This window comes from Arachis hypogaea, chromosome 8 (assembly GCF_003086295.3).
Source record: "Arachis hypogaea cultivar Tifrunner chromosome 8, arahy.Tifrunner.gnm2.J5K5, whole genome shotgun sequence".
Classification (NCBI taxonomy): domain Eukaryota; kingdom Viridiplantae; phylum Streptophyta; class Magnoliopsida; order Fabales; family Fabaceae; genus Arachis; species Arachis hypogaea.
Window position 1 is genome coordinate 5,506,412 of NC_092043.1, and position 21,297 is coordinate 5,527,708.

The following is a 21,297-nucleotide window of genomic DNA, read 5'->3' on the forward strand; positions in this document are numbered from 1 at the left end:
GAGTTTTAGATCGGCCATAAATTCAAATACAGAGATGTAGTAATGCAGGGTGTGAAGAACTACAGCATTCACAGAAGTGTTGAGTACCAAGTGGTCAAATCAGACCGATTAAGTACCACGTGCAATGCTGCCAAGCTGCAACTGATGTTCTTAGAGTCTCCATGTATCCCTCTGACAAAACCTTGGATACTTGTGAGCTCAAATTTAATTGTGGCGTATTTACTCATTTATGATTGCTATATCTAGTGTAGTTTCCAACCATGAATGTTTGATTTTGTTAGGGAAGTGTGGAGGGTTGGTGGAGTGCATACGTGTCTAGCACCTACCATGTCCAAAGACCTTTGACTGTTGGACAGTAGTCTCATCTGCAAGGTCATCTGGTGCAAAATTAGAATGTCCACAAACTAACTGGAAAGTGCACCAGGTCGTACCTAGTAATACCTCAAGTGAGTGAGGATCGATCCCACGAGAATTGATGGATTAAGCAATAATGATTGAGTGATTTCTTAGTCAAGAAAGCAGAGAATGGTGTTTGAGGTTTCAATTGCATAAAATAGTAGTTCAGAGAGTTAAAGAAGGCAGTAAACGGGTTGTGAAAAATATATGAGAAAACAGTTAAGATTTCAGAGTTGTTTATCTTCCGAACTAACTTTTCTTACCAACTATTTTAATCATGAAAGATTCAATTCATGGCAAACTGTAAATGACTAAACCCTAATTCCTTAGTAATTTAGTTTCCTATAACCTAATTAACCGTCAATTCTTTGGTCACTTAATTTCAATTAGAGGTTTAAGTCCAATTCTAGTTTATGTACCGCAAAAACCTTAACTATCCAAATATAAGAGGATTATATATCACGTATCCCGTTAAGTCAAGATAATTAGTGATTTAAGAGAAATTGTTTTCAAGAGTGATTGAGTGATTTCTTAGTCAGACAAGCAGAGAATGGTGTTTGAGGTTTCAAATGCATAAAATAGTAATTCAGAGAGTCAAAGAAGGCAGTAAATGGGTTGTGAAAAATATATGAAAAAACAGTTAAGGTTTCGGAGTTGTTTTATCTTCCGGATTAACTGTTCTTACTAACTATTTTAATCATGCAAGATTCAATTTATGGCAAACTGTAAATGACTAAACCCTAATTCCTCAGTAATTTAGTCTCCTCTAACCTAGTCAATCGCCAATTACTTGGTCACTTAATTTCAATTAGAGGTTTAAGTCTAGTTCTAGTTTATGTACCGCAAAATCCCTAACTATCCAAATATAAGAGGATTATATGTCACGTATACCTTTAAGTCTAGATAACTAGTGATTTAGGAGTAATTATTTTCAAGTTGTTGTTCAAGTAAATTACTTTTTCAAGGTTTACAAGAACTTAAATAAAATAAGGGTTATTCTTCCGATCTACCCTAAATCTTAAGATGAAGAATGAAAATAAATTCTTGAAATTGAAATAAATACATTAATTAAAATAAAAGAGTAATAGTATTAATCTATAGAATAAACAGAGCTCTTAACCTTAACAGTGGAAGTTTAGTTGCTCATGACTCAAAGAGAAAACTAGGATTCAGAAAAACTATAAACTGTAGAATGCGGTGCGTAAAAAAGAAGTCTGCCCGAAGGGCTAAATCTTTTCCCTTTTATATCTAATCCTAATTAATGTAAAATATATTTTTTAAAACTAAATAATATCTTTTCCTATTGTAAAATAAAATAAAAGGTTTTCATCAAAACAAAAATAAAATCTTCGAATACTCCTTGAAGACGTGGGGACCATTGTATTCTTGAAGGTTGGTCCCTAACTTGGCTCCACTATGGCTATATGGTTTGGTGTGCTTGTGCTTCATCTGGCGCCTTATTTGGAGAATCCCAAGTTAGGCACTACCAAGGCCGTATGGATTTGGGAGCTTTTCTTCATCTGACGCTTAACTTGGAGAATCCCAAGTTAGGTGCCACCAAGGCCGTATGGTTTGGAGAAAAAGTGTTATTATTATATATCATTGGAAAGCTCTAGAAGTTAGCTTTTCAATACCACTGAAACAACATCAATTAGACCTTTGTAGCACAAGTTATGCCTGTTGGAGTGCAAGGAGGTCAGGGTTGACAGCATCATCCACTTTCATCCTTTTCTTCTATATAAACCCTGTCAAATGCATCCGAATGCTAGCTGAAATAAACTGAATTGCAAACAACTCAAAGTAGCATTCATAGTGGCTCAAAAATACTTAAATCTTGATTAAACTTAACAAATTTGAATGCAAATTCACTAGAAAAAGCTAGGAAAGATGCTCACGTATCATCATCCTGCCGTTGATACAGTCCAACCCATCCATCAGCATCCATGTCCTGCAAGATATAATTCGACAAAGCCATCACTTTAAACCCTCTTACAAAAAGGTCTAGATGGCGAAGCAAAAGGCAATTGCGTAGATATACGAGGACTAGGAGGTATCATACAACAAGGTATGGAAGCTACTATAGGTATTGCAGAGTTATTGTCCCAAAATGATATGTGAGCTTAAGGCCATATCTTACTATGATGAAAACCTTATGGTCCGCAACTATAGCATATTCAACAAAGTATTTTGGGCATTCCCATCCTATGTTGAGGCTTTTAAGCATTGCAAGCCGTTTGTTTCTATCGATTACACACATTTATATGGCAGATACGGTGTGTGTTGCTTATTGCAGTGGCACAAGATGGCAACAACAATATCCTTCCTATTGATTTTTCAATTATGGAGTTTGAGAGTACGGAGTCATGGTCTTTCTTCTTGACTAATCTGAGACGACATGTCACCCCACAGGAAGGTCTGTTGATTATTTCTGATAGATCACAGGCAATCAAGGCTGCACTTAGGGCCGATGATAATGGTTGGCAACCTCCAAGGGCATTCTATGCTAATTGTATTAGACACATGGCTGTAAACTTCATGTCTCATTTCAAGAGCGTTGAGAGCAAATGACACCTCATAAATGCTGCTTACAATCCAATCAAGGTTGGGTATGAGTGGTACATATATGCCTTAAGAGGTTTGTCGTTACCCGAAAGTGAGATAGTGAAAATAGCAACTCTAGGACTAGGGTTTTATATGTGTAGAAATTTGTTCAATGTGCATATCCCTGATTTAGCCCATTTGGCTGAGAAGGTTCGTTAGACAGAACTCATGAAAAAGGAAAAAGAAAAGTATAGGAGTGAGCAAAGATCGAAAAGTAAACCTTTTACTCGGAAAGAGAAAGTTGCTTATGTGACTATGCAGTCCTCGGAGGAGGAATTCGATTTCGAAACAGAAGTCGATTTGGTTGAACTTAAGAAAGGCCCTCCTTATGTTTGTTCTTTACTCAAGAAGCATCCTAATAATGAAAAGTCGAATGATTCAAACCTAAAAAGTGGAAAGAAATATAGTTTTGATATCTCGAAATCTGATTAAATTTTCAATGTGTTGCTTAAAGATAACAATTAATTTTGCCTGATGGTAGAACTGTACTTTTGGTGAAAGATTTAAAATGGAAATCTTATTGCAAGTTTCACCAAGCAACAAGCTATTCGACTAACTATTGTGTTCGTTTTAGAGACTTAATTCAGGAAGCAATAACGGAAGGATGGTTGAAATTCGATGATGGCAAGAAAGAGATGAAGGTTGATGTTGATCCCTTCGATGTTGATGCCAGCTTTGTAGAGCCATGCTTAGGAGTAAATATAGTTGGCATGTCATATGACTTTGATGTGACTCTGGATGATTTTGAGTCACAAGTGAGATATGTGTATCCCAGGACAGGGGATGGTTTGTTGTATTTTTTGGTTCAACAAAAGATTAAAGATCGGGACGTATCTTTGTGTCCACGGTGCAATGCTATTTTTGATGTCGAAGCAGCAGCAATCTTTGAGAAGGAGAGAATGAAAAAAGAATTGGCTCATAGAGAAGAGCAGACACTCTAGAGGCAACCATTTTGGCATTTTGAGGGTCAGAGTTTTAAGACCCCTTAACAAAGTATTGCTGCACCTTTAGGCCAATCTCAGGCCATAGGTGTCCAGTGGATTCGAAACTGACAGGAGTTTCAGAAAAAGGATCATCTGTATCGACGCAACCCACAATGGGGATATTGAGAACCTCCTCGAAATCAGCACCCTTATTACCGTGGTTGAGCTAGAGGATATCCGAGAGGCAGATGAGGCAGGAGAAATTTCAATCAAAATAAAAAACCTTAGGTGGAAGTAAGCAAGGGGGCAACGCCCTCCGTGCACTCTCGAATTGTCTTTCAATGGAAGCACTCTCCGAAATAGAATATACACATAACACAGAGTATACCAAAAGCATAGTCAGTATGTCCCTTAAGCTCTACAGGAACGAATTATTCTGATACCATAATGTAACACCCTACCACTCAGAGCTTTATGCGTATGATGTAAATCAAAGGTGGTGAGGTGCTACGACCTCTAAAAATAAAATACATATATATATATATATATATATATATATATATATAGCAAGGAAAATATGGCTAGGAACCTTGAAAGAAAGGGATACAATTAAAATAAAACTGAGGATACAACGCTCATGAGAAACGGAAAGACAGAAATCTTATACAGAAAACCAAGAGGCAGATATATATATAAGTAGAGTTCCAAAAGATAGTTATATAATCAAGATCTAGACTCGACCTGCGAAGCAAATGTCGGCTAGAATATATATATATATATATACAACCCAACAGTGAACCAAAAGACAAATACAAATCCTAATTCTCCATTATCAACCTCTAAGAGGGACAAAACATGTTTTTATACAAAGTCAGAGAAAGTACATATATAACTAAGTACATAATATAAAAATCCCAAATCATAAGTCTTTGCTTCCAAGAAAGCAAATCCAGCACGCTCAGCGAGGTGCGTCACGTCCTGCATCTGAAAAATAACACATACGTATGGAATGAGAACCGGAGGTTCTCAGCTTGGTAAAGGTGCCCCCACAAAGGTAATATATAAGGTCCCGAAAAAACCAGAGGATTCCTAGTCCTCCGGCACTCAAAAATTAAACTTAAAGATTATACTAAACCATAAGTTCTCAGTAATCTATCCAAGGATGCTAATTCTAATCTACTTATTCAATTCTAGTTTCCTCTCCTAACCTCTGAAATACCAGGTGAAATAACCCTCAGCGTCACCTATGCCAGCATGAGAGATCTCTCAGTTGTAAACACATACAAAATAGACAAAGAAATGACAAGTATAGGTAGCAGTTACAGCAAATAGCTTAGATAGTAGTTAATCACAGATAAGCAATTAGACAAACCAAAATAATTCACACTTAAACAAATCATACAAATGCACATAATGCATGCCTGTCTTACTGGCCATAAGCTCACGGGTCAGTTACTTTTTCAGAACCCGACACACCCAGTAGCTATCCCGGATATCGTCTCTCTAACATGCATCCACACTCTTGGGATATAGTGCCCGTCACACTCTTGGGATATAGTGCCTGTCACATGTACTCTTGGGATATAGTTCCCGCCACACTCTTGGGATATAGTGCTCGCCACACTCATGGGATATAGTGCTCCCACACTCTTGGGATATAGTGCCCGCCACACTCTTGGGCTATAGTGTCTGACACACTTTACAAATAGAGAGAATATAAGGAAACAAAAGTGGAAGAAAATATAAACAACCAAACTCACAAGCAAAATCGCAACTTAACATAATCATTCCTCAATCTGCCTCATCATAGTCACAGTCACTGATGAGCGGATAATTTATACACTTTTTGGCATTGTTTTTAGATAGTTTTTAGTATAATCTACCTACTTTTAGGGATGTTTTCATTAGTTTTTATGCTAAATTAATATTTCTGGACTTTACTATGAGTTTGTGTGTTTTTTTGTGATTTCAGGTCATTTCTGGCTGAAATTGAGGGACCTAAGCAAACCTCTCATAAAAGGCTGACAAAGGACTGCTGATGTTGTTGGATTCTGACCTCCCTGCACTTGAAATGGATTTTCTGGAGCTACAGAACTTCAAATGGCACGCTATTAACGGCATTGAAAAGTAGACATTCAGAGCTTTCCAGAAATATATAATAGTCCATACTTTATTCGTAATTAGACGATGTAAACTGGCGCTCAACGCCAGTTCCATGCTGCATTCTGGAGTCAAACGCCAGAAACACATCACGAACTAGAGTTGAACGCCAAAAACACTTTACAACTTGGCGTTCAACTTCAAAAGAAGCCTCTGCACGTGTAAAGCTCAAATCTCAGCCCAAGCACACACCAAGTGGGTCCTGGAAGTGGATTTCTGCATCAATTACTTACTTCTGTAAATCCTAGTAGCCAGTCTAGTATAAATAGGACATTTTACTATTGTATTTGACATCTGGATCCTGGATTGTATTTTTGATCCTGTGATCACGTTTTGGGGGGGGGGGGGGGCTGGCCATTCGGCCATGCCTGAACCTTCATCACTTATGTATTTTCAACGGTGGAGTTTCTACACACCATAGATTAAAGGTGCGGAGCTCTGCTGTACCTCAAGTTTCAATGCAATTACTACTATTTTCTATTCAATTCCGCTTGTTCTTATTCTAAGATATTCGTTGCACTTCAACATGATGAATGTGATGATCCGTGACACTCATCATCATTCTCACCTATGAACGCGTGACTGACAACCACTTCCGTTCTACCTTAGACCGGGCGCATATCTCTTGGATTCCTTAATCAGAATCTTTTGTGGTATTCCGAGTAGGATTCAGGGATTGAATGACTGTGACGAGCTTCAAACTCGCGATTGTTGGGCGTGATGACAAACGCAAAAGAATCAAGGGATTCTATTCCAACATGATCGAGAACCGACAGATGATTAGCCGTGCTGTGACAGAGCATTTGGACCTTTTTCACTGAGAGGATGGGATGTAGCCATTGACAACGGTGATGCCCTACATACAGCTTGCCATGGAAAGGAGTAAGAAGGATTGGATGAAAGCAGTAGGAAATCAGAGATTTAGAAAGGACACAGCATCTCCATGCACTTATCTGAAATTCCCACAATTGAATTACATGAGTAACTCTATCTTTATTTTTTGCTTTATTTATTATTCAAAAACTCCATAACATTTATTATCCGCCTAACTGAGATTTATAAGATGACCACAGCTTGCTTCATACCAACAATCTCCGTAGGATCGACCCTTATTCACGTAAGGTATTACTTGGACGACCTAGTGCACTTGCTGGTTATTTGTGCGCAGTTGTGACAAAGTGTGATTCACGTTTGAGAGCGCTACCAAGTTTATTGGCGCCATTGTTGATGATCACAATTCCGTGCACCAGTCACCATCTATCAGGGATATAGCGCTTAACACACTCTTGGAATATAGTACCCGTCACACTTATCAGTCATTCAACTTCCTCATCTTTTTTTCGGAGCAAGTGGACAATGCAACTGCATCTTACCCGGTCATTGTTGATGATCACAATTCCGTGCACCAAGTTTTTGGCGCCATTGTTGATGATCACAATTCCATGCACCAAGTTTTTGGCGCCGTTGCCGGGGATTGTTCGAGTTTGGACAACTGACGGTTCATCTTGTTGCTCAGATTAGGTAATTTTCTTTTTATTTTCTTTTCAAAAAGTTTTCAAAAATATTTTTTCAAAATTTTTCTCTTTGTTTTCGAAAATTATTCCAAAATTTTTAAGAATGAATTCTAGAGTTTCATAGTAACATGTTGAAGCCTGACTGGCTGTAAAGCCATATCCAAATCCTTTTGGATTGAGGCTTCCACTTGTCAATATAACGGGTATGTATATGGAGTTGGATAAAATATCAGCTGTTGCATGCCTGATTCATATCTTCTAAAGCTGGCTGGCTATTAAGCCATGCCCAACCCTTGGATTGGAGCTTTAGACTGACATTGAAAGATTCCTGGAATTCTTATTAAAAATTTTGAATCTCTTGATTTCTTTTCCTATATGTTTTTTTTCGAAAAAATAAAATAAAATACAAAAAAATTAATAAAATCATAAAATCCAAAAATATATTGTGTTTCTTGTTTGAGTCTTGAGTCAATTAATAAGTTTGGTGGCAATTGCATAATCATATTGTTCTTGCATTTTTTCGAAAAATTCATGCATTCATAGTGTTCTTCATGATCTTCAAGTTGTTCTTGGTAAGTCTTCTTGTTTGATCTTGATGTTTTCTTGTTTTGTGTCTTTTGTTGTTTTTCATGTGCATCTTTGCATTCATATTTTCTAAGCATTAAAGATTTTTAAGTTTGGTGTCTTGCATATTTTCTTTGCATCAAAAATTTTTCAAAAATATGTTCTTGATGTTCATCATGATCTTCAAAGTGCTCTTGGTGTTCATCTTGACATTCATAGTGTTCTTGCATGCATCATTGGTTTTGATCCAAAATTTTCATGTTTTGGGTCATAATTATGTTTTTCTCTTTCATCATTAAAAATTCAAAAATAAAAAAATATCGTTTCCTTGTTTGTCTCATAAATTTCGAAATTTTGGGTTGACTTAGTGAAAAAAATTTTAAAATTAGTTATTTCTTATTAGTCAAGTCAAAATTTCAAATTTAAAAATCTTATCTTTTCAAAATCTTTTTCAAAAATCAATTCTTTTTCATTTTTTTATTTATTTTCGAATTTTTTATTTTAATTTTTCAAAAATATTTTTCTTAATTTTATTTCAAAATTTTCGAAAATTTACTAACAATTAATGTGATTGATTCAAAAATTTGAAGTTTGTTACTTTCTTGTTAAGAAATGTTCAATCTTTGAATTCTAGAATCATATCTTGTAGTTTCTTATTAGTCAAGTAATCAATTTTAATTTTAAAAATTAAATCTTTTTAATCATATCTTTTTATCATATCTTTTATATCATATCTTTTTCAAAATTTTATCTTTTTCAAAAATTTGATTTCAAATTATCTTTTCTATCTTCTTATCTTCTTATCTTTTCAAAATTGATTTTCAAATCTTTTTTTTTTCAATTAACTAACTAACTTTTTGTTTGTTTCTTATCTTTTTCAAAACAACTTAACTACTTCTCCCTCTCTAATTTTCGAAAATATCTCCCCCTTTTTCAAAATTATTCTTAAATTAATTAATTGTTTCAATTTTTAATTTTAATTTTATTTCTTATCTTAATTCTCGAAAATTATTAACTCCTTTTCAAAAATTATTTTCGAAATTCTTTCCCTCTCCTCTTCTTCTATTTATTTATTTATTTATTTACTAACACTTCTCTTCACCTCTCTTCATCTCAAATCACTACCCCTATCCTCACCCTTCTGTTTGGATTCTCCTTTATTTATTCCCTTTCTTCTTCTACTAACAATAAGGAACCTCTTTACTGTGACATAGAGGATTCCTCTTCTCTTCTTTTCTTGTTCTCTTCTCTTTCATATGAGCAGGAACAAGGAAAAAGTTATTCTTGTTGAAACTGACCCTGAACCTGAAAGGACTCTGAAGAGGAAACTAAGAGAAGCCAAATTACAACAATCCAGAGACAACCTTACTAAAATTTTCGAACAAGAGAAGGAGATGGCAGCCGAACCTAACAACAATAATGCAAGGAGGATGCTTGGTGATTATACTACACCTACTTCCAAGTTTGATGAAAAAGCATCTCAATCCCTACCATTGGGGCAAACAATTTTGAGCTGAAACCTCAACTAGTTGCTCTAATGCAACAAAATTGCAAGTTTCATGGACTTCCATCGGAAGATCCCTATCAGTTTTTAACTGAGTTCTTGCAGATTTGTGAGACTATAAAGACGAATGGAGTAGATCCTGAAGTCTACAAGCTCATGCTTTTCCCTTTTTCTGTAAGAGACAAAGCTAGAACATGGTTGGATTCACAACCTAAGGATAGCATGGACTCATGGGATAAGCTGGTCGCGGCCTTCTTGGCTAAATTCCTTCCTCCTCAAAAGCTGAGCAAGCTTAGATTGGATGTTCAGACATTCAAACAAAAAGATGGTGAATCCCTCTATGAAGCTTGGGAAAGATACAAGCAGATGACCAAAAGGTGTCCTTCTGACATGCTTTCAGAATGGACCATTCTGGATATATTCTATTATGGTCTGTCTAAGTTCTCTAAGATGTCACTAGACCATTCTGCAGGTGGATCCATTCACCTAAAGAAAACGCCTGCAGAAGCTCAAGAACTTATTGACATGGTTGCAAATAACCAGTTCATGTACACTTCTGAGAGGAATTCCGTGAATAATGGGACGCCTCAGAGGAAGGAAATTCTTGAGATTGATGCTCTGAATGCCATATTGGCTCAGAACAAAATGTTGACTCAGCAAGTCAACATGATTTCCCAAAGTCTGAATGGATGGCAAAATGCATCCAACAGTACTAAAGAGGCATCTTCTGAAGAAGAAGCTTATGATCCTGATAACCCTACAATAGCAGAGGTAAATTACTTAGGTGAACCTTATGGAAATACCTACAATTCATTATGGAGAAATCATCCAAATTTCTCATGGAAGGATCAACAAAAGCCTCAACAAGGCTTTAATAATGGTGGACGAACTAGGCTTAGCAATAGCAAGCCTTTTCCATCATCTTCTCAGCAACAGACAGAGAATTCTGAGCAAAGCACTTCTAATTTAGCTAATCTAGTATCTGATCTGTCTAAGGCCACTTTAAGTTTCATGAGTGAAACAAGATCCTCCATTAAAAATTTGGAGGCACAAGTGGGCTAGTTGAGTAAGAAAGTTATTGAAACCCCTCCTAGTACTCTCCCAATCAATACTGAAGAGAATCCAAAAAGAGAGTGCAAGACCATTGATATAATCAACATGGCCGAACCTAGAGAGGAAGGAGAGACGTGAATCCCAATGAGGAATACTTCATGGGACGTCTCTCAAGCAAGAAGGAGTTCCCTATTGAGGACCCACGGGAATCTGAGGCCCATATAGAGACCATAGAGATTCCATTAAACCTCCTTCTGCCATTCATGAGCTCTGAAGACTATTCTTCCTCTGAAGATGATGAAGATGTAACTGGAGAGCAAGTTGCTCAATATCTAGGAGCTATCATGAAATTGAATGCCAAGTTATTTGGTAATGAGACTTGGGAAGGTGAACCTCCCTTACTCATTTGTGAACTAGATACCTGGGTTCAATAAACTTTACCTCAAAAGAGACAAGATTCTGGTAAATTCGTAATACCCTGTACCATAGGCACCATGACCTTTGAGAAATGTGACCTAGGGTCAGGCATAAATCTTATGCCACTCTCTGTAATGGAGAAGCTGGGGATCATTGAGGTACAGCCTGCCTTATTCTCATTACAAATGGCAGACAAGTCAGTAAGACAAGCTTATGGATTGGTAAAAGGACGTGTTGGTAAAGGTTGAAGGCCTTTATATCCCTGCTGATTTTATAATCTTAGACACTAGGAAGGAGGAGGATGAATGCATCATCCTTGGAAGACCTTTCCTAGCCACAGCAGGAGCTGTAGTAGATGTTAACAGAGGAGAATTAGTCCTTCAATTGAATGGGGACTACCTTGTGTTTAAGGCTCAAGGATCTTCTTCTTTAACAATGGAGAGGAAGCATGAAAAGCTTCTCTCAGTATAGAGTCAAACAAAGCCCCCACAATCAAACTCTAAGTTTGGTGTTGAGAGGCCACAGCCAAACTCTAAGTTTGGTGTTGAATTCCCACATCCAAACTCTAAGTTTGGTGTTGGGAGTCTACAACATTGACCTGATCACCTGTGAGGCTCATGAGAGCCCACTGTCAAGCTATTGACATTAAAGAAGCACTTATTGGGAGGTAACCCAATTTTTATTTATCTAATTTTATTTTATTTTCATTGTTCTTTTATGTTTTATTAGGTTCATGATCATGTGGAGTCACGAAAAAAATATTAAAATTAAAAACAGAATCAAAAACAGTTGAAGAAAAATCACACCCTAGAGGAAGGACTTACTGGCGTTTAAACGCCAGTAAGGAACATTTGGCTGGCGTTCAACGCCAGAACAGAGCATGGATCTGGCATTGAACGCCAGAAACAAACATGGAACTGGCGTTCAACGCCAGAAACATGCTGCACATGGGCGTTGAACGCCCAGAACATGCATCACTTCGGCGTTTAAACGCCAGAATTGCATGCAAAGGCATTTTACATGCCTAATTGGCGCAGGGATGTAAATCCTTGACACCTCAGGATCTGTGGATCCCACAGGATCATCTCAGGATCTGTGGACCCCACAGGATCCCCACCTACCTCAACTCACCCTCTCTCCTCTTCTTCACATTCATCCTCTCTTCCCCATAAACACTCTTCCCCATTACCTCTTCACCACTCACATCCATCATCTCTTTCCCACCCAAACCCACCCTACATAGCCGAATACACACCTCTCTCCCTCTCCTCCATATCTTCTTCTTCTTCTATTCTTTTTTCTTTTGCTCGAGGGCAAGCAACATTCTAAATTTTGTGTGGTAAAAGCATAGCTTTTTGCTTTTCCATAACCATTGATGGCACCTAAGGCCAGAGAAACCTCAAAAAAAAAGAAGAAAAAGGGAAGACAATTGCTTCCACCTCTGAGTCATGGGAGATGGAGAGATTCATCTCAAGAATCCATAGTTCAGTAGTAGAGCATTTGACTGCAAATCAAGAGATCCCTGAGATACCTCAGGGGATACATGTTCCTCCACAAAACTATTGGGAGCAACTAAGGATAGGAGCACCAAAATCACTAGGGATCATGCAACAGAAGTAAGGAAGAGACATAGAGAAGCTCAAAGAGCACCATTGGTTCTTCAAGAGGAGGACGCCACCCTCACTAAGGTTGACTCATTCCTTAATCTCCTTGCTCTTATTTTTCTGTTTTTTTTATTTTTATGATTCATGTGTGTTTATGTTTTGTGTCTCTACCTCATGATCATTAGTATTGAGTAACTATGTCTTAAAGCTATGAAGAGTTTCTACGCCGGGGGAATTGAAGGAATTAGTTCCCGGTTCTCACCTCTCTCCCGACGGACATACCTTATCTAAGATATATAACAGTCGAGTGAGGCTTCTTTTGTCCCTCGCTCATTAAAACGAGTCAGCTTTCGCCCCTATACGCTTAGCTCTTTCACTTCGTACCTATCACTTTCAGCTCTCTCTCCCTTTAGACTAGGCTTGCTTTCTTTTGCTGTGTCCGGCTCTTATTGACGTCTTTCCTTCCGCTATACCTTATCTCTTTTCCGCTTCGACCCTTCCATCTTTCATCTGGAATATCAATTCTGGGCTGCTTCTCTATTCTTTTCTTTTGTTTCTCTGTATATACTGGAGCCATAGCCTTCTCGGGAAAAAGATCGGGGAAAGGACAGTAAAGAAATACTCAGACCACTCAAAAGATAAAAAGATATCCTTGAGCCAGACCATCGTCAGACTCAAAATGAAAAATTTCCAATCTTGAATGACACGAAGAATTTTTTGAATCATCGCAATTAGCGTATATAAATGTTCCAAATCACTCGTTGATAGTGTAGACTCGCCGAACTCGGAACCTCTATGCTAGGTTCTAAAGGAAGGAGCTTTCTGGATTTGATTTGAGCAAATAGCCTTCTCGGAGAGATCCGCTCGTGCACAATCGGACGCTTCGCTACTTTCCGCCTCGTCTTCCCGCTTTAAAAATTCCATGAATCCTTCACCTTTCTTAAATGAAACATGTTTTAATACAAAAGAACAAGAAGTACATGAATTTCGAAATTATCCTTGAATTTAGTTTAATTATATTGATGTGGTGACAATACTTTTTGTTTTCTGAATGAATGCTTGAACAGTGCATATTTTTGATCTTGTTGTTTATGAATGTTAAAATTATTGGCTCTTGAAAGAATGATGAACAAAGAAAAATGCTATTGATAATCTGAAAAATCATGAAATTGATTCTTGAAGCAAGAAAAAGCAGTGAATAGCAAAAGCTTGCGAAAAAAAAGAGGCGAAAAAAATTTAGAAAGAAAAAGAAAAAGCCAATAGCCCTTAAAACCAAAAGGCAAGGGTAAAAAGGATCCAAGGCTTTGAGCATCAATGGATAGGAGGGCCCAAGGAAATAAAATCCAAGCCTAAGCGGCTAAATCAAGCTGTCCCTAACCATGTGCTTGTGGCATGCAGGTCCAAGTGAAAAGCTTGAGACTGAGTGGTTAAAGTCGTAATCCAAAGCAAAAAGAGTGTGCTTAAGAACTCTAGACACCTCTAACTGGGGACTTTAGCAAAGCTGAGTCACAATCTGAAAAGGTTCACCCAGCTATGTGTCTGTGGCATTTATGTATCTGGTGGTAATACTGGAAAACAAAGTGCTTAGGGCCACGGCCAAGACTCATAAAAGTAGTTGTGTTCAAGAATCAACAAACTTAACTAGGAGAATCAATAACACTATCTAAAATTTTAAGTTCCTATAGATGCCAATCATTCTAAACTTCAAAGGAGAAAGTGAGATGCCAAAACTGTTCAGAAGCAAAAAGCTACAAGTCCCGCTCATCTAATTAGAATTAATATTCATTGATATTTTGGAATTTATAGTATATTCTCTTCTTTTTATCCTAATTGATTTTTAGTTGCTTGGGGACAAGCAACAATTTAAGTTTGGTGTTGTGATGAGCGGATAATTTATACGCTTTTTGGCATTGTTTTTAGATAGTTTTTAGTATAATATACCTACTTTTAGGGATGTTTTCATTAGTTTTTATGCTAAATTCACATTTCTGGACTTTACTATGAGTTTGTGTATTTTTCTATGATTTCAGGTAATTTCTGGCTAAAATTGGGGGACCTGAGTAAAACTCTGATAAAAGGCTGACAAAGGACTGCTAATGCTGTTGGATTCTGACCTCCCTGCATTCGAAATAAATTTTCGGGAGCTACAGAACTCCAAATGGTGCGCTCTCAACGGCGTTGGAAAGTAGACATCCAGAGCTTTCCAGAAATATATAATAGTCCATACTTTATTCGTGATTAGACGACGTAAACTGGCGCTCAACGCCAGTTTCATGTTGCATTCTGGAGTCAAACGCCAGAAACACATCACGAACCAGAGTTGAACGCCAAAAACATGTTACAACTTGGCGTTCAACTCCAAAAGAAGCCTCTGCACGTGTAAAGCTCAAAGCTCAGCCCAAGCAAACACCAAGTGGGCCCTGGAAGTGGATTTCTGCATCAATTACTTACTTCTGTAAACCCTAGTAGCTAGTCTAGTATAAATAGGACATTTTACTATTGTATTTGACATCCTGGATCCTGGATTGTATTTTTGATCCTGTGATCACGTTTTGGGGGGGGGGGGGCTGGCCATTCGGCCATGCCTGAACCTTCATCACTTATGTATTTTCAACGGTGGAGTTTCTACACACCATAGATTAAGGGTGCGGAGCTCTGCTGTACCTCAAGTTTCAATGCAATTACTACTATTTTCTATTCAATTCCGCTTGTTCTTATTCTAAGATATTTGTTGCACTTCAACATGATGAATGTGATGATCCGTGACACTCATCATCATTCTCACCTATGAACGCGTGACTGACAACCACTTCCGTTCTACCTTAGACCGGGCGCATATCTCTTGGATTCTTTAATCAGAATCTTCGTGGTATAAGCTAGATTGATGGCGGCATTCATGAGAATCCAGAAAGTCTAAACCTTGTCTGTGGTATTCCGAGTAGGATTCAGGGATTGAATGACTGTGACGAGCTTCAAACTCGCGATTGTTGGGCGTGATGACAAACGCAAAAGAATCAAGGGATTCTATTCCAACATGATCGAGAACCGACAGATGATTAGCCGTGCTGTGACAGAGCATTTGGACCTTTTTCACTGAGAGGATGGGATGTAGCCATTGACAACGGTGATGCCCTACATACAGCTTGCCATGGAAAGGAGTAAGAAGGATTGGATGAAAGCAGTAGGAAAGCAGAGATTCAGAAAGGACACAGCATCTCCATGCACTTATCTGAAATTCCCACCATTGAATTACATGAGTAACTCCATCTTTATTTTCTGCTTTATTTATTATTCGAAAACTTCATAACATTTATTATCCGCCTAACTGAGATTTATAAGATGACCATAGCTTGCTTCATACCAACAATCTCCGTGGGATCGACCCTTACTCACGTAAGGTATTACTTGGACGACCCAGTGCACTTGCTGGTTATTTGTGCGCAGTTGTGACAAAGTGTGATTCATGTTTGAGAGCGCTACCAAGTTTATTGGCGCCATTGTTGATGATCACAATTCCGTGCACCAGTCACCATCTATCAGGGATATAACGCTTAACACACTCTTGGAATATAGTACCCGTCACACTTATCAGTCATTCAACTTCCTCATCTTTTATCCGGAGCAAGTGGACAATGCACTGCATCTTACCCGGTCACATATATTTCAATCATAATATGTTATTATCATTTCAATCAAACTTATTCATCATCATCTCATCGAATTAATCATTTACTTATCAAATCTCTTTTGATACCAAAACCAACCCCATCAACACCCTTACTCCTATTTCGTAGCATAAAACCTAGCTATCGAACCTTAAACAGAGTTTTCAGAGATTTAAAAAATTAGAGGAATGGTTGATAGTTTCAAAATGGTGAATTTTTATGAAAACAGTAGTTGTGAAGGTTTACAAGCTTGTTGAGAAGATTAAATAGGAAAAACAGAATTTTGTGTGAAAAACAGCGCTTAGCGTGTGCATCATTGTTGTGCGTACATACGCACCAGAAGAACTTCCCAGCTTGTGCGTATGTATCATAGTGTGCATACGCACAACTTGCAAATCCTCAGGGTGTACATACACACACCCCCTCACGCGTAAATGCACTCCCTGACTTGTGCGTACGCACAACTTGCAAATCCTTAGGGTGTACATACACACACCCCCTCACACATGTGTGCGTACGCACGCACACCAGAAATCCTGGTTTTCTGCAACTTAGGAAAAAATTCAATTTTCGGCACTTAACTTTCGACGCCCATAACTTCTTCTACAAAATTCCGATTTTCAAAAAATTCATACCATTTTAAAGATCTTGAAATTATCTTTAATTTGAAACAATTTTTTTTTCAAATCCAAAATCCAAATCTCAAGGTATGGTCAGCCGAAATTTATTAAAAATTTATGTTTAGTAAAAGAGTTCAAAACTTCTTTTTTTTTTTTTTCCAAATTCTCAATTTCAACCAAAGTTTTACCCCTCAAATAACATCAAATATACTCAAAGCAATTCCATAACCATTTTATCCCTTTCACAACATTTCAATACTCACTTTTATCAATTTACACCCAACCGTCAATAGTCACCAACAACACAATTCATCAATGCCTCAGAGCACATTTCATAAACATTCATCATTCCTCATCAATCACTACAATCATCAATTATCACACATTTACATAATTAAACTCAACATATCCACTAAATCACTAAACCTCAATAAGTTCACATAGTTCAACCTATCCTACGGTCATCTAGCCTAAGTTTTCATGTTATATTATATATTATCTACGATAAACCAAAACCATACCTTGGTCGATTCTTCCCTAAGTTCAGAACACCTCCAATTCCACCGTTCCTCAAGCTTTCACTTCATCAATACCACACCAAAATCGGGTTCCAACCTCCAAGGTTCAAATCAATAACTCAACTACCAATTTGGACTTCAAATCAATATAATTCAATCTATTTCCATATTATATCATTATAATCAATGCCAAAGCTTATTAATTCAATAATTTCACAAGAGTTAGAGGCTTCTCACATTACCTATGAACAATTAGGACAAAACCGACCCAATGATTTTTCAAAGTTAATTCACACCTAATATATATCACCAAAAACACAAATTCTCTCAACATATAATACCCAAATTAGAAAACTGAAAGGGTAAGAACTGGGCACAAAATTTCAATTTTCTTACCAAATTGTTCAGTGAATTTTGTAGAGTTTTCTGAGACGAATGCGTGGCTACTGACGGCTCGTCAATCATAGTTAGTCTCTTTTATATTGTATAACTACTTGTTACTTCTGATTCTAAAAAATTTAAGTTTTAATTCTTATACCACATTAGAGGACTATACTTTATAATAATTTTTTTAATATCAAAAGTCCTGATAATGATTCTTTAGATGCTAATGCATCAAAGAATGATCCCTAATCAATATTTTTTAAAATTTGGTTAATCTTTTATTATAATCCCTAATCAATATTTTTTAAAAAGTGTTGCTAAAAAAATGTTACCAAAATAAAAAATATATATAATTTTAATTTTTAAAACACTTGCATAATCACCATTATTACCATAAACATAGTTACCATAAAATATCATTTAGTTAACTAGCTTCTTGGTTCTTTGTGCTTGGATTCTCTGATTTTTCTTATGTTAAGCTTTTTCGATCATAAAAAAAAATAATCACCATAAACATAATCATATTAAAATTTACCTAATAAAATATATCAAAAATGTATATTAAAATTTATTATTAATACAAAATGATTAAAATCAACTATTAAAATTTATTATTAGTATAAAATATATATTAAAATATAAAATATATATTAAAAATAATATATATTATACATAAATATATAATAATTAATTTTAATGATTAATTTAATTTCTGTACAAATAATATTTTTGAATAAAATAAAATATATCAAGATAAACCGTAGAGCCTAGAAGAAAGACGTGGCTTGATGAGAACATCAAGGGGAGTAGCTTTCATAGTTGTGAGGCCAAATATTTCAGTCATATCAATGGGTTCATCAGATGGCCTTGAAATTTCAAAGGATTGCAAGAAAGTAGCCAAAGTTAGATGAATCATGGGAAGGGCAAATGATAGTCCGGGACACATTCTTCTCCCACTTCCAAATGGGATCAACTCAAAGTGGTTACCTCTAACATCAACATCTTTGTGAGTGGTAAGGAACCTCTCTGGCTTAAATTCCAATGGGTCAGACCAAATGCTAGGATCCGTGTGAATCTTCCATAAATTTGTGATTAGTTGCGTTCCTTTTGAAATGTAGTAGCCATTAACATAGCAATCATCCGCAAACTCACGAGGTCCTGAGAAAATTGCTGTAGGGTATAACCTTAATGTCTCTTTAACGATGGCTTGAATGTACACCAACTTACTTATGTCTGTTTCGTTTACAAGTCTGTCTTTACCAACATAGATGTTCAACTCCTTTTGTGCTTGTTCTATTGTGCCTGTATTGTTCAACATACAAGATAATATCCATATAAGAGTTCCTGAAGTGGTGTCAATCGATCCTCCCATCAGAATCTGCAACGCACAATAATTTTCAGAGGAAAACGTGTTCTTTGATTAACAAAACAGTAATATTTTTTCAAGTAATAATTAGAAGTTGTAATTCACACATAGTATTTGTCAGTTCGATTAGGGACCATAATAAAAGACTAACCAAATTAATTAACTAATATAATATAACATATTATATTGTTGATCAATTTAGGTACAATTGACTATAACTACATTACTTGAAAAACACTTGAGTCCACCATATACTATATATATACATACCCAAGTGGTGGCTTTGATGACAGTATCGGAATCAAATCCAGCAAGTTGAGTACCATCAAGAATTGAGAGCATGACGTCCATGAAGTCTTGATCGCCACCATCCTGATCAGAATTAGCTCTTTTCCGGCGATGCTCCTCTAACCACTCCACCATAATGGCGTCCATCTCCTTAGCGGTCTTTTTCATGGCTTTCTCGTGCCCACCCAAATCCAGCCACCGAAGCCAGGGAACAGCGTCACCCACCACAACCAACCCCAACTGCCGCATGAATTCTCTCATGGTTTTCAAGAACCGCTGTGCTTCCTCCTCATCAGAACCACCAAAATATCGTTTTCCCGCAACCACTCTAAGAACCATACTGAGCATCAACTCTCCAAACCACTTCTTCATCTCCACCGCAACATAGCCCGAGGAGGAGGCGTCGTTGTCGTTGTTATTGTTGTGTTTCTCAGCCCAGAGTTTGTAGAGCGCTTTGATGCTGGCTTCTAACTCGGAGACACGAAGGTGGCGTGATAACTCGATTCGGCGAGTGGAGAGCAATTCCTGGTTGGCAATCCTTCGCATCTCGCGCCAATAATGGCCATAAGGGGCGAACGACACTATGGCTTGGTTATAGGTAAGGTGTTCGACGGCGACGACCCTTGGCCGCGATGACAGGGCGATGTCGTTGGTGGTGAAGCATTCCTTAGCGGTTTTCCAGTTGTTGATGACCACAGCACGTTGTGATCCGATCTTGATCCTGAATATGGCTCCGTATTTGTCGGCCATGGCGCCTAGAGTTATCTGTGGTGGCTGGGAACGGGTGAAGAGCCAGAGATGGCCTATTATGGGCCATGCTCCCGCCGCCAGCGGTGGCTCTTTGCCTCCTCGGCGGCGGCCGACTTTGGAGCTTCGCAAAAGAAAGAATAGCGGAACAACTAAGATTAGAAAAACGAGAGCAATCATTACTAGATTATTGGTAATGCTTAAGCAACTCAGAACTGAAGGGGCCACAGAAGCCATTGCTCTGCAACCTACCACAACTACCCCTTAACCTTATGCCCTTATTAGATCTTTTTCCTCATTTGTCTATTTGACAATAAAGAAAAAAGAAAATCTTAAGTAACGTGCAAAATGAAAACACTAAAGAGCATGTGCATTGACTTACTATGTTTTGGTTTTGGATAAGCCATTTTTACTTTCTTTTCATCCCATCATAAAGTGGTTAGTGTTAAGAAGAAAAAAATCTAAATTTATTTTATTGAATATTTATTTATTGTAGAATGTATTTGTTCTCACAAGAATATTTTTTTCGAATTATACGTCGGTTTTGTGTTAATATGGGGGATCCTGAGGACTCGAACTAAATCGAGAATATCCTCGTGAACTCAGACGCAAGTGTGGTACCTGCAAAAAGAATTACGACACTCAAGTCAATAAAAAATCACTTATAAAAAATAATATATGATCAGTGGGCTGTTTCTTTTATCTGCTGGCCCTAGTCGACCCTATGCTCGTTTTATAAAATTGATTGGTGTTGAATAGGTCGTTGGTTTGAGTCGTGATCTTCGTGACTGACTTTTGGGTGAGATCGTGGGAAGTAATTTATTAGGATAACGTTATGTTATTTTTCAAATGTGGGTTATCGTGTCGAGGTATAACGCGGTTCGTCCAATGTTAAAGGGATACCGTACACATCCCCCAAACTTTGACTTGGAAACCGCAGTTTTAGCAAGTTGAGCTTACCCTGTATAGTTAT

General features: G+C 37.3%; 1 protein-coding gene and 1 non-coding gene across 2 annotated transcripts; both read right to left on the minus strand.

Annotated features, from left to right (window-relative positions):
- Positions 1-9,950: 9,950 nt before the first annotated feature.
- LOC112708534 (small nucleolar RNA R71) lies at positions 9,951-10,058 on the minus strand. Its single transcript, XR_003156388.1, has one exon. It is a non-coding gene; the product is annotated as a small nucleolar RNA R71 (small nucleolar RNA).
- An 8,544-nt stretch (positions 10,059-18,602) lies between these two features.
- Positions 18,603-20,814, minus strand: LOC112705791 (cytochrome P450 CYP82D47). Its single transcript, XM_025756757.3, has 2 exons — positions 19,560-20,814; positions 18,603-19,301 (listed from the first exon to the last, which is right to left on the minus strand). Exons 1-2 carry the CDS (start codon positions 20,559-20,561, stop codon positions 18,672-18,674), a joined length of 1,632 nt encoding a protein of 543 aa, XP_025612542.1. The 5' UTR covers positions 20,562-20,814; the 3' UTR covers positions 18,603-18,671.
- Between the last annotated feature and the right edge of the window lie 483 nt (positions 20,815-21,297).

What these genes read in the sequence shown, in the direction of transcription:
- LOC112705791 (XM_025756757.3), bottom strand. Translation starts at nt 20,561, where the DNA reads ATGGCTTCTGTGGCCCCTTCAGTTCTGAGTTGCTTAAGCATTACCAAT. An exon ending in TCATCAAAGCCACCACTTGG is followed by an intron (nt 19,302 to 19,559) that starts GTATGTATATAT and finishes TGTGCGTTGCAG; the next exon opens with ATTCTGATGGGAGGATCGAT.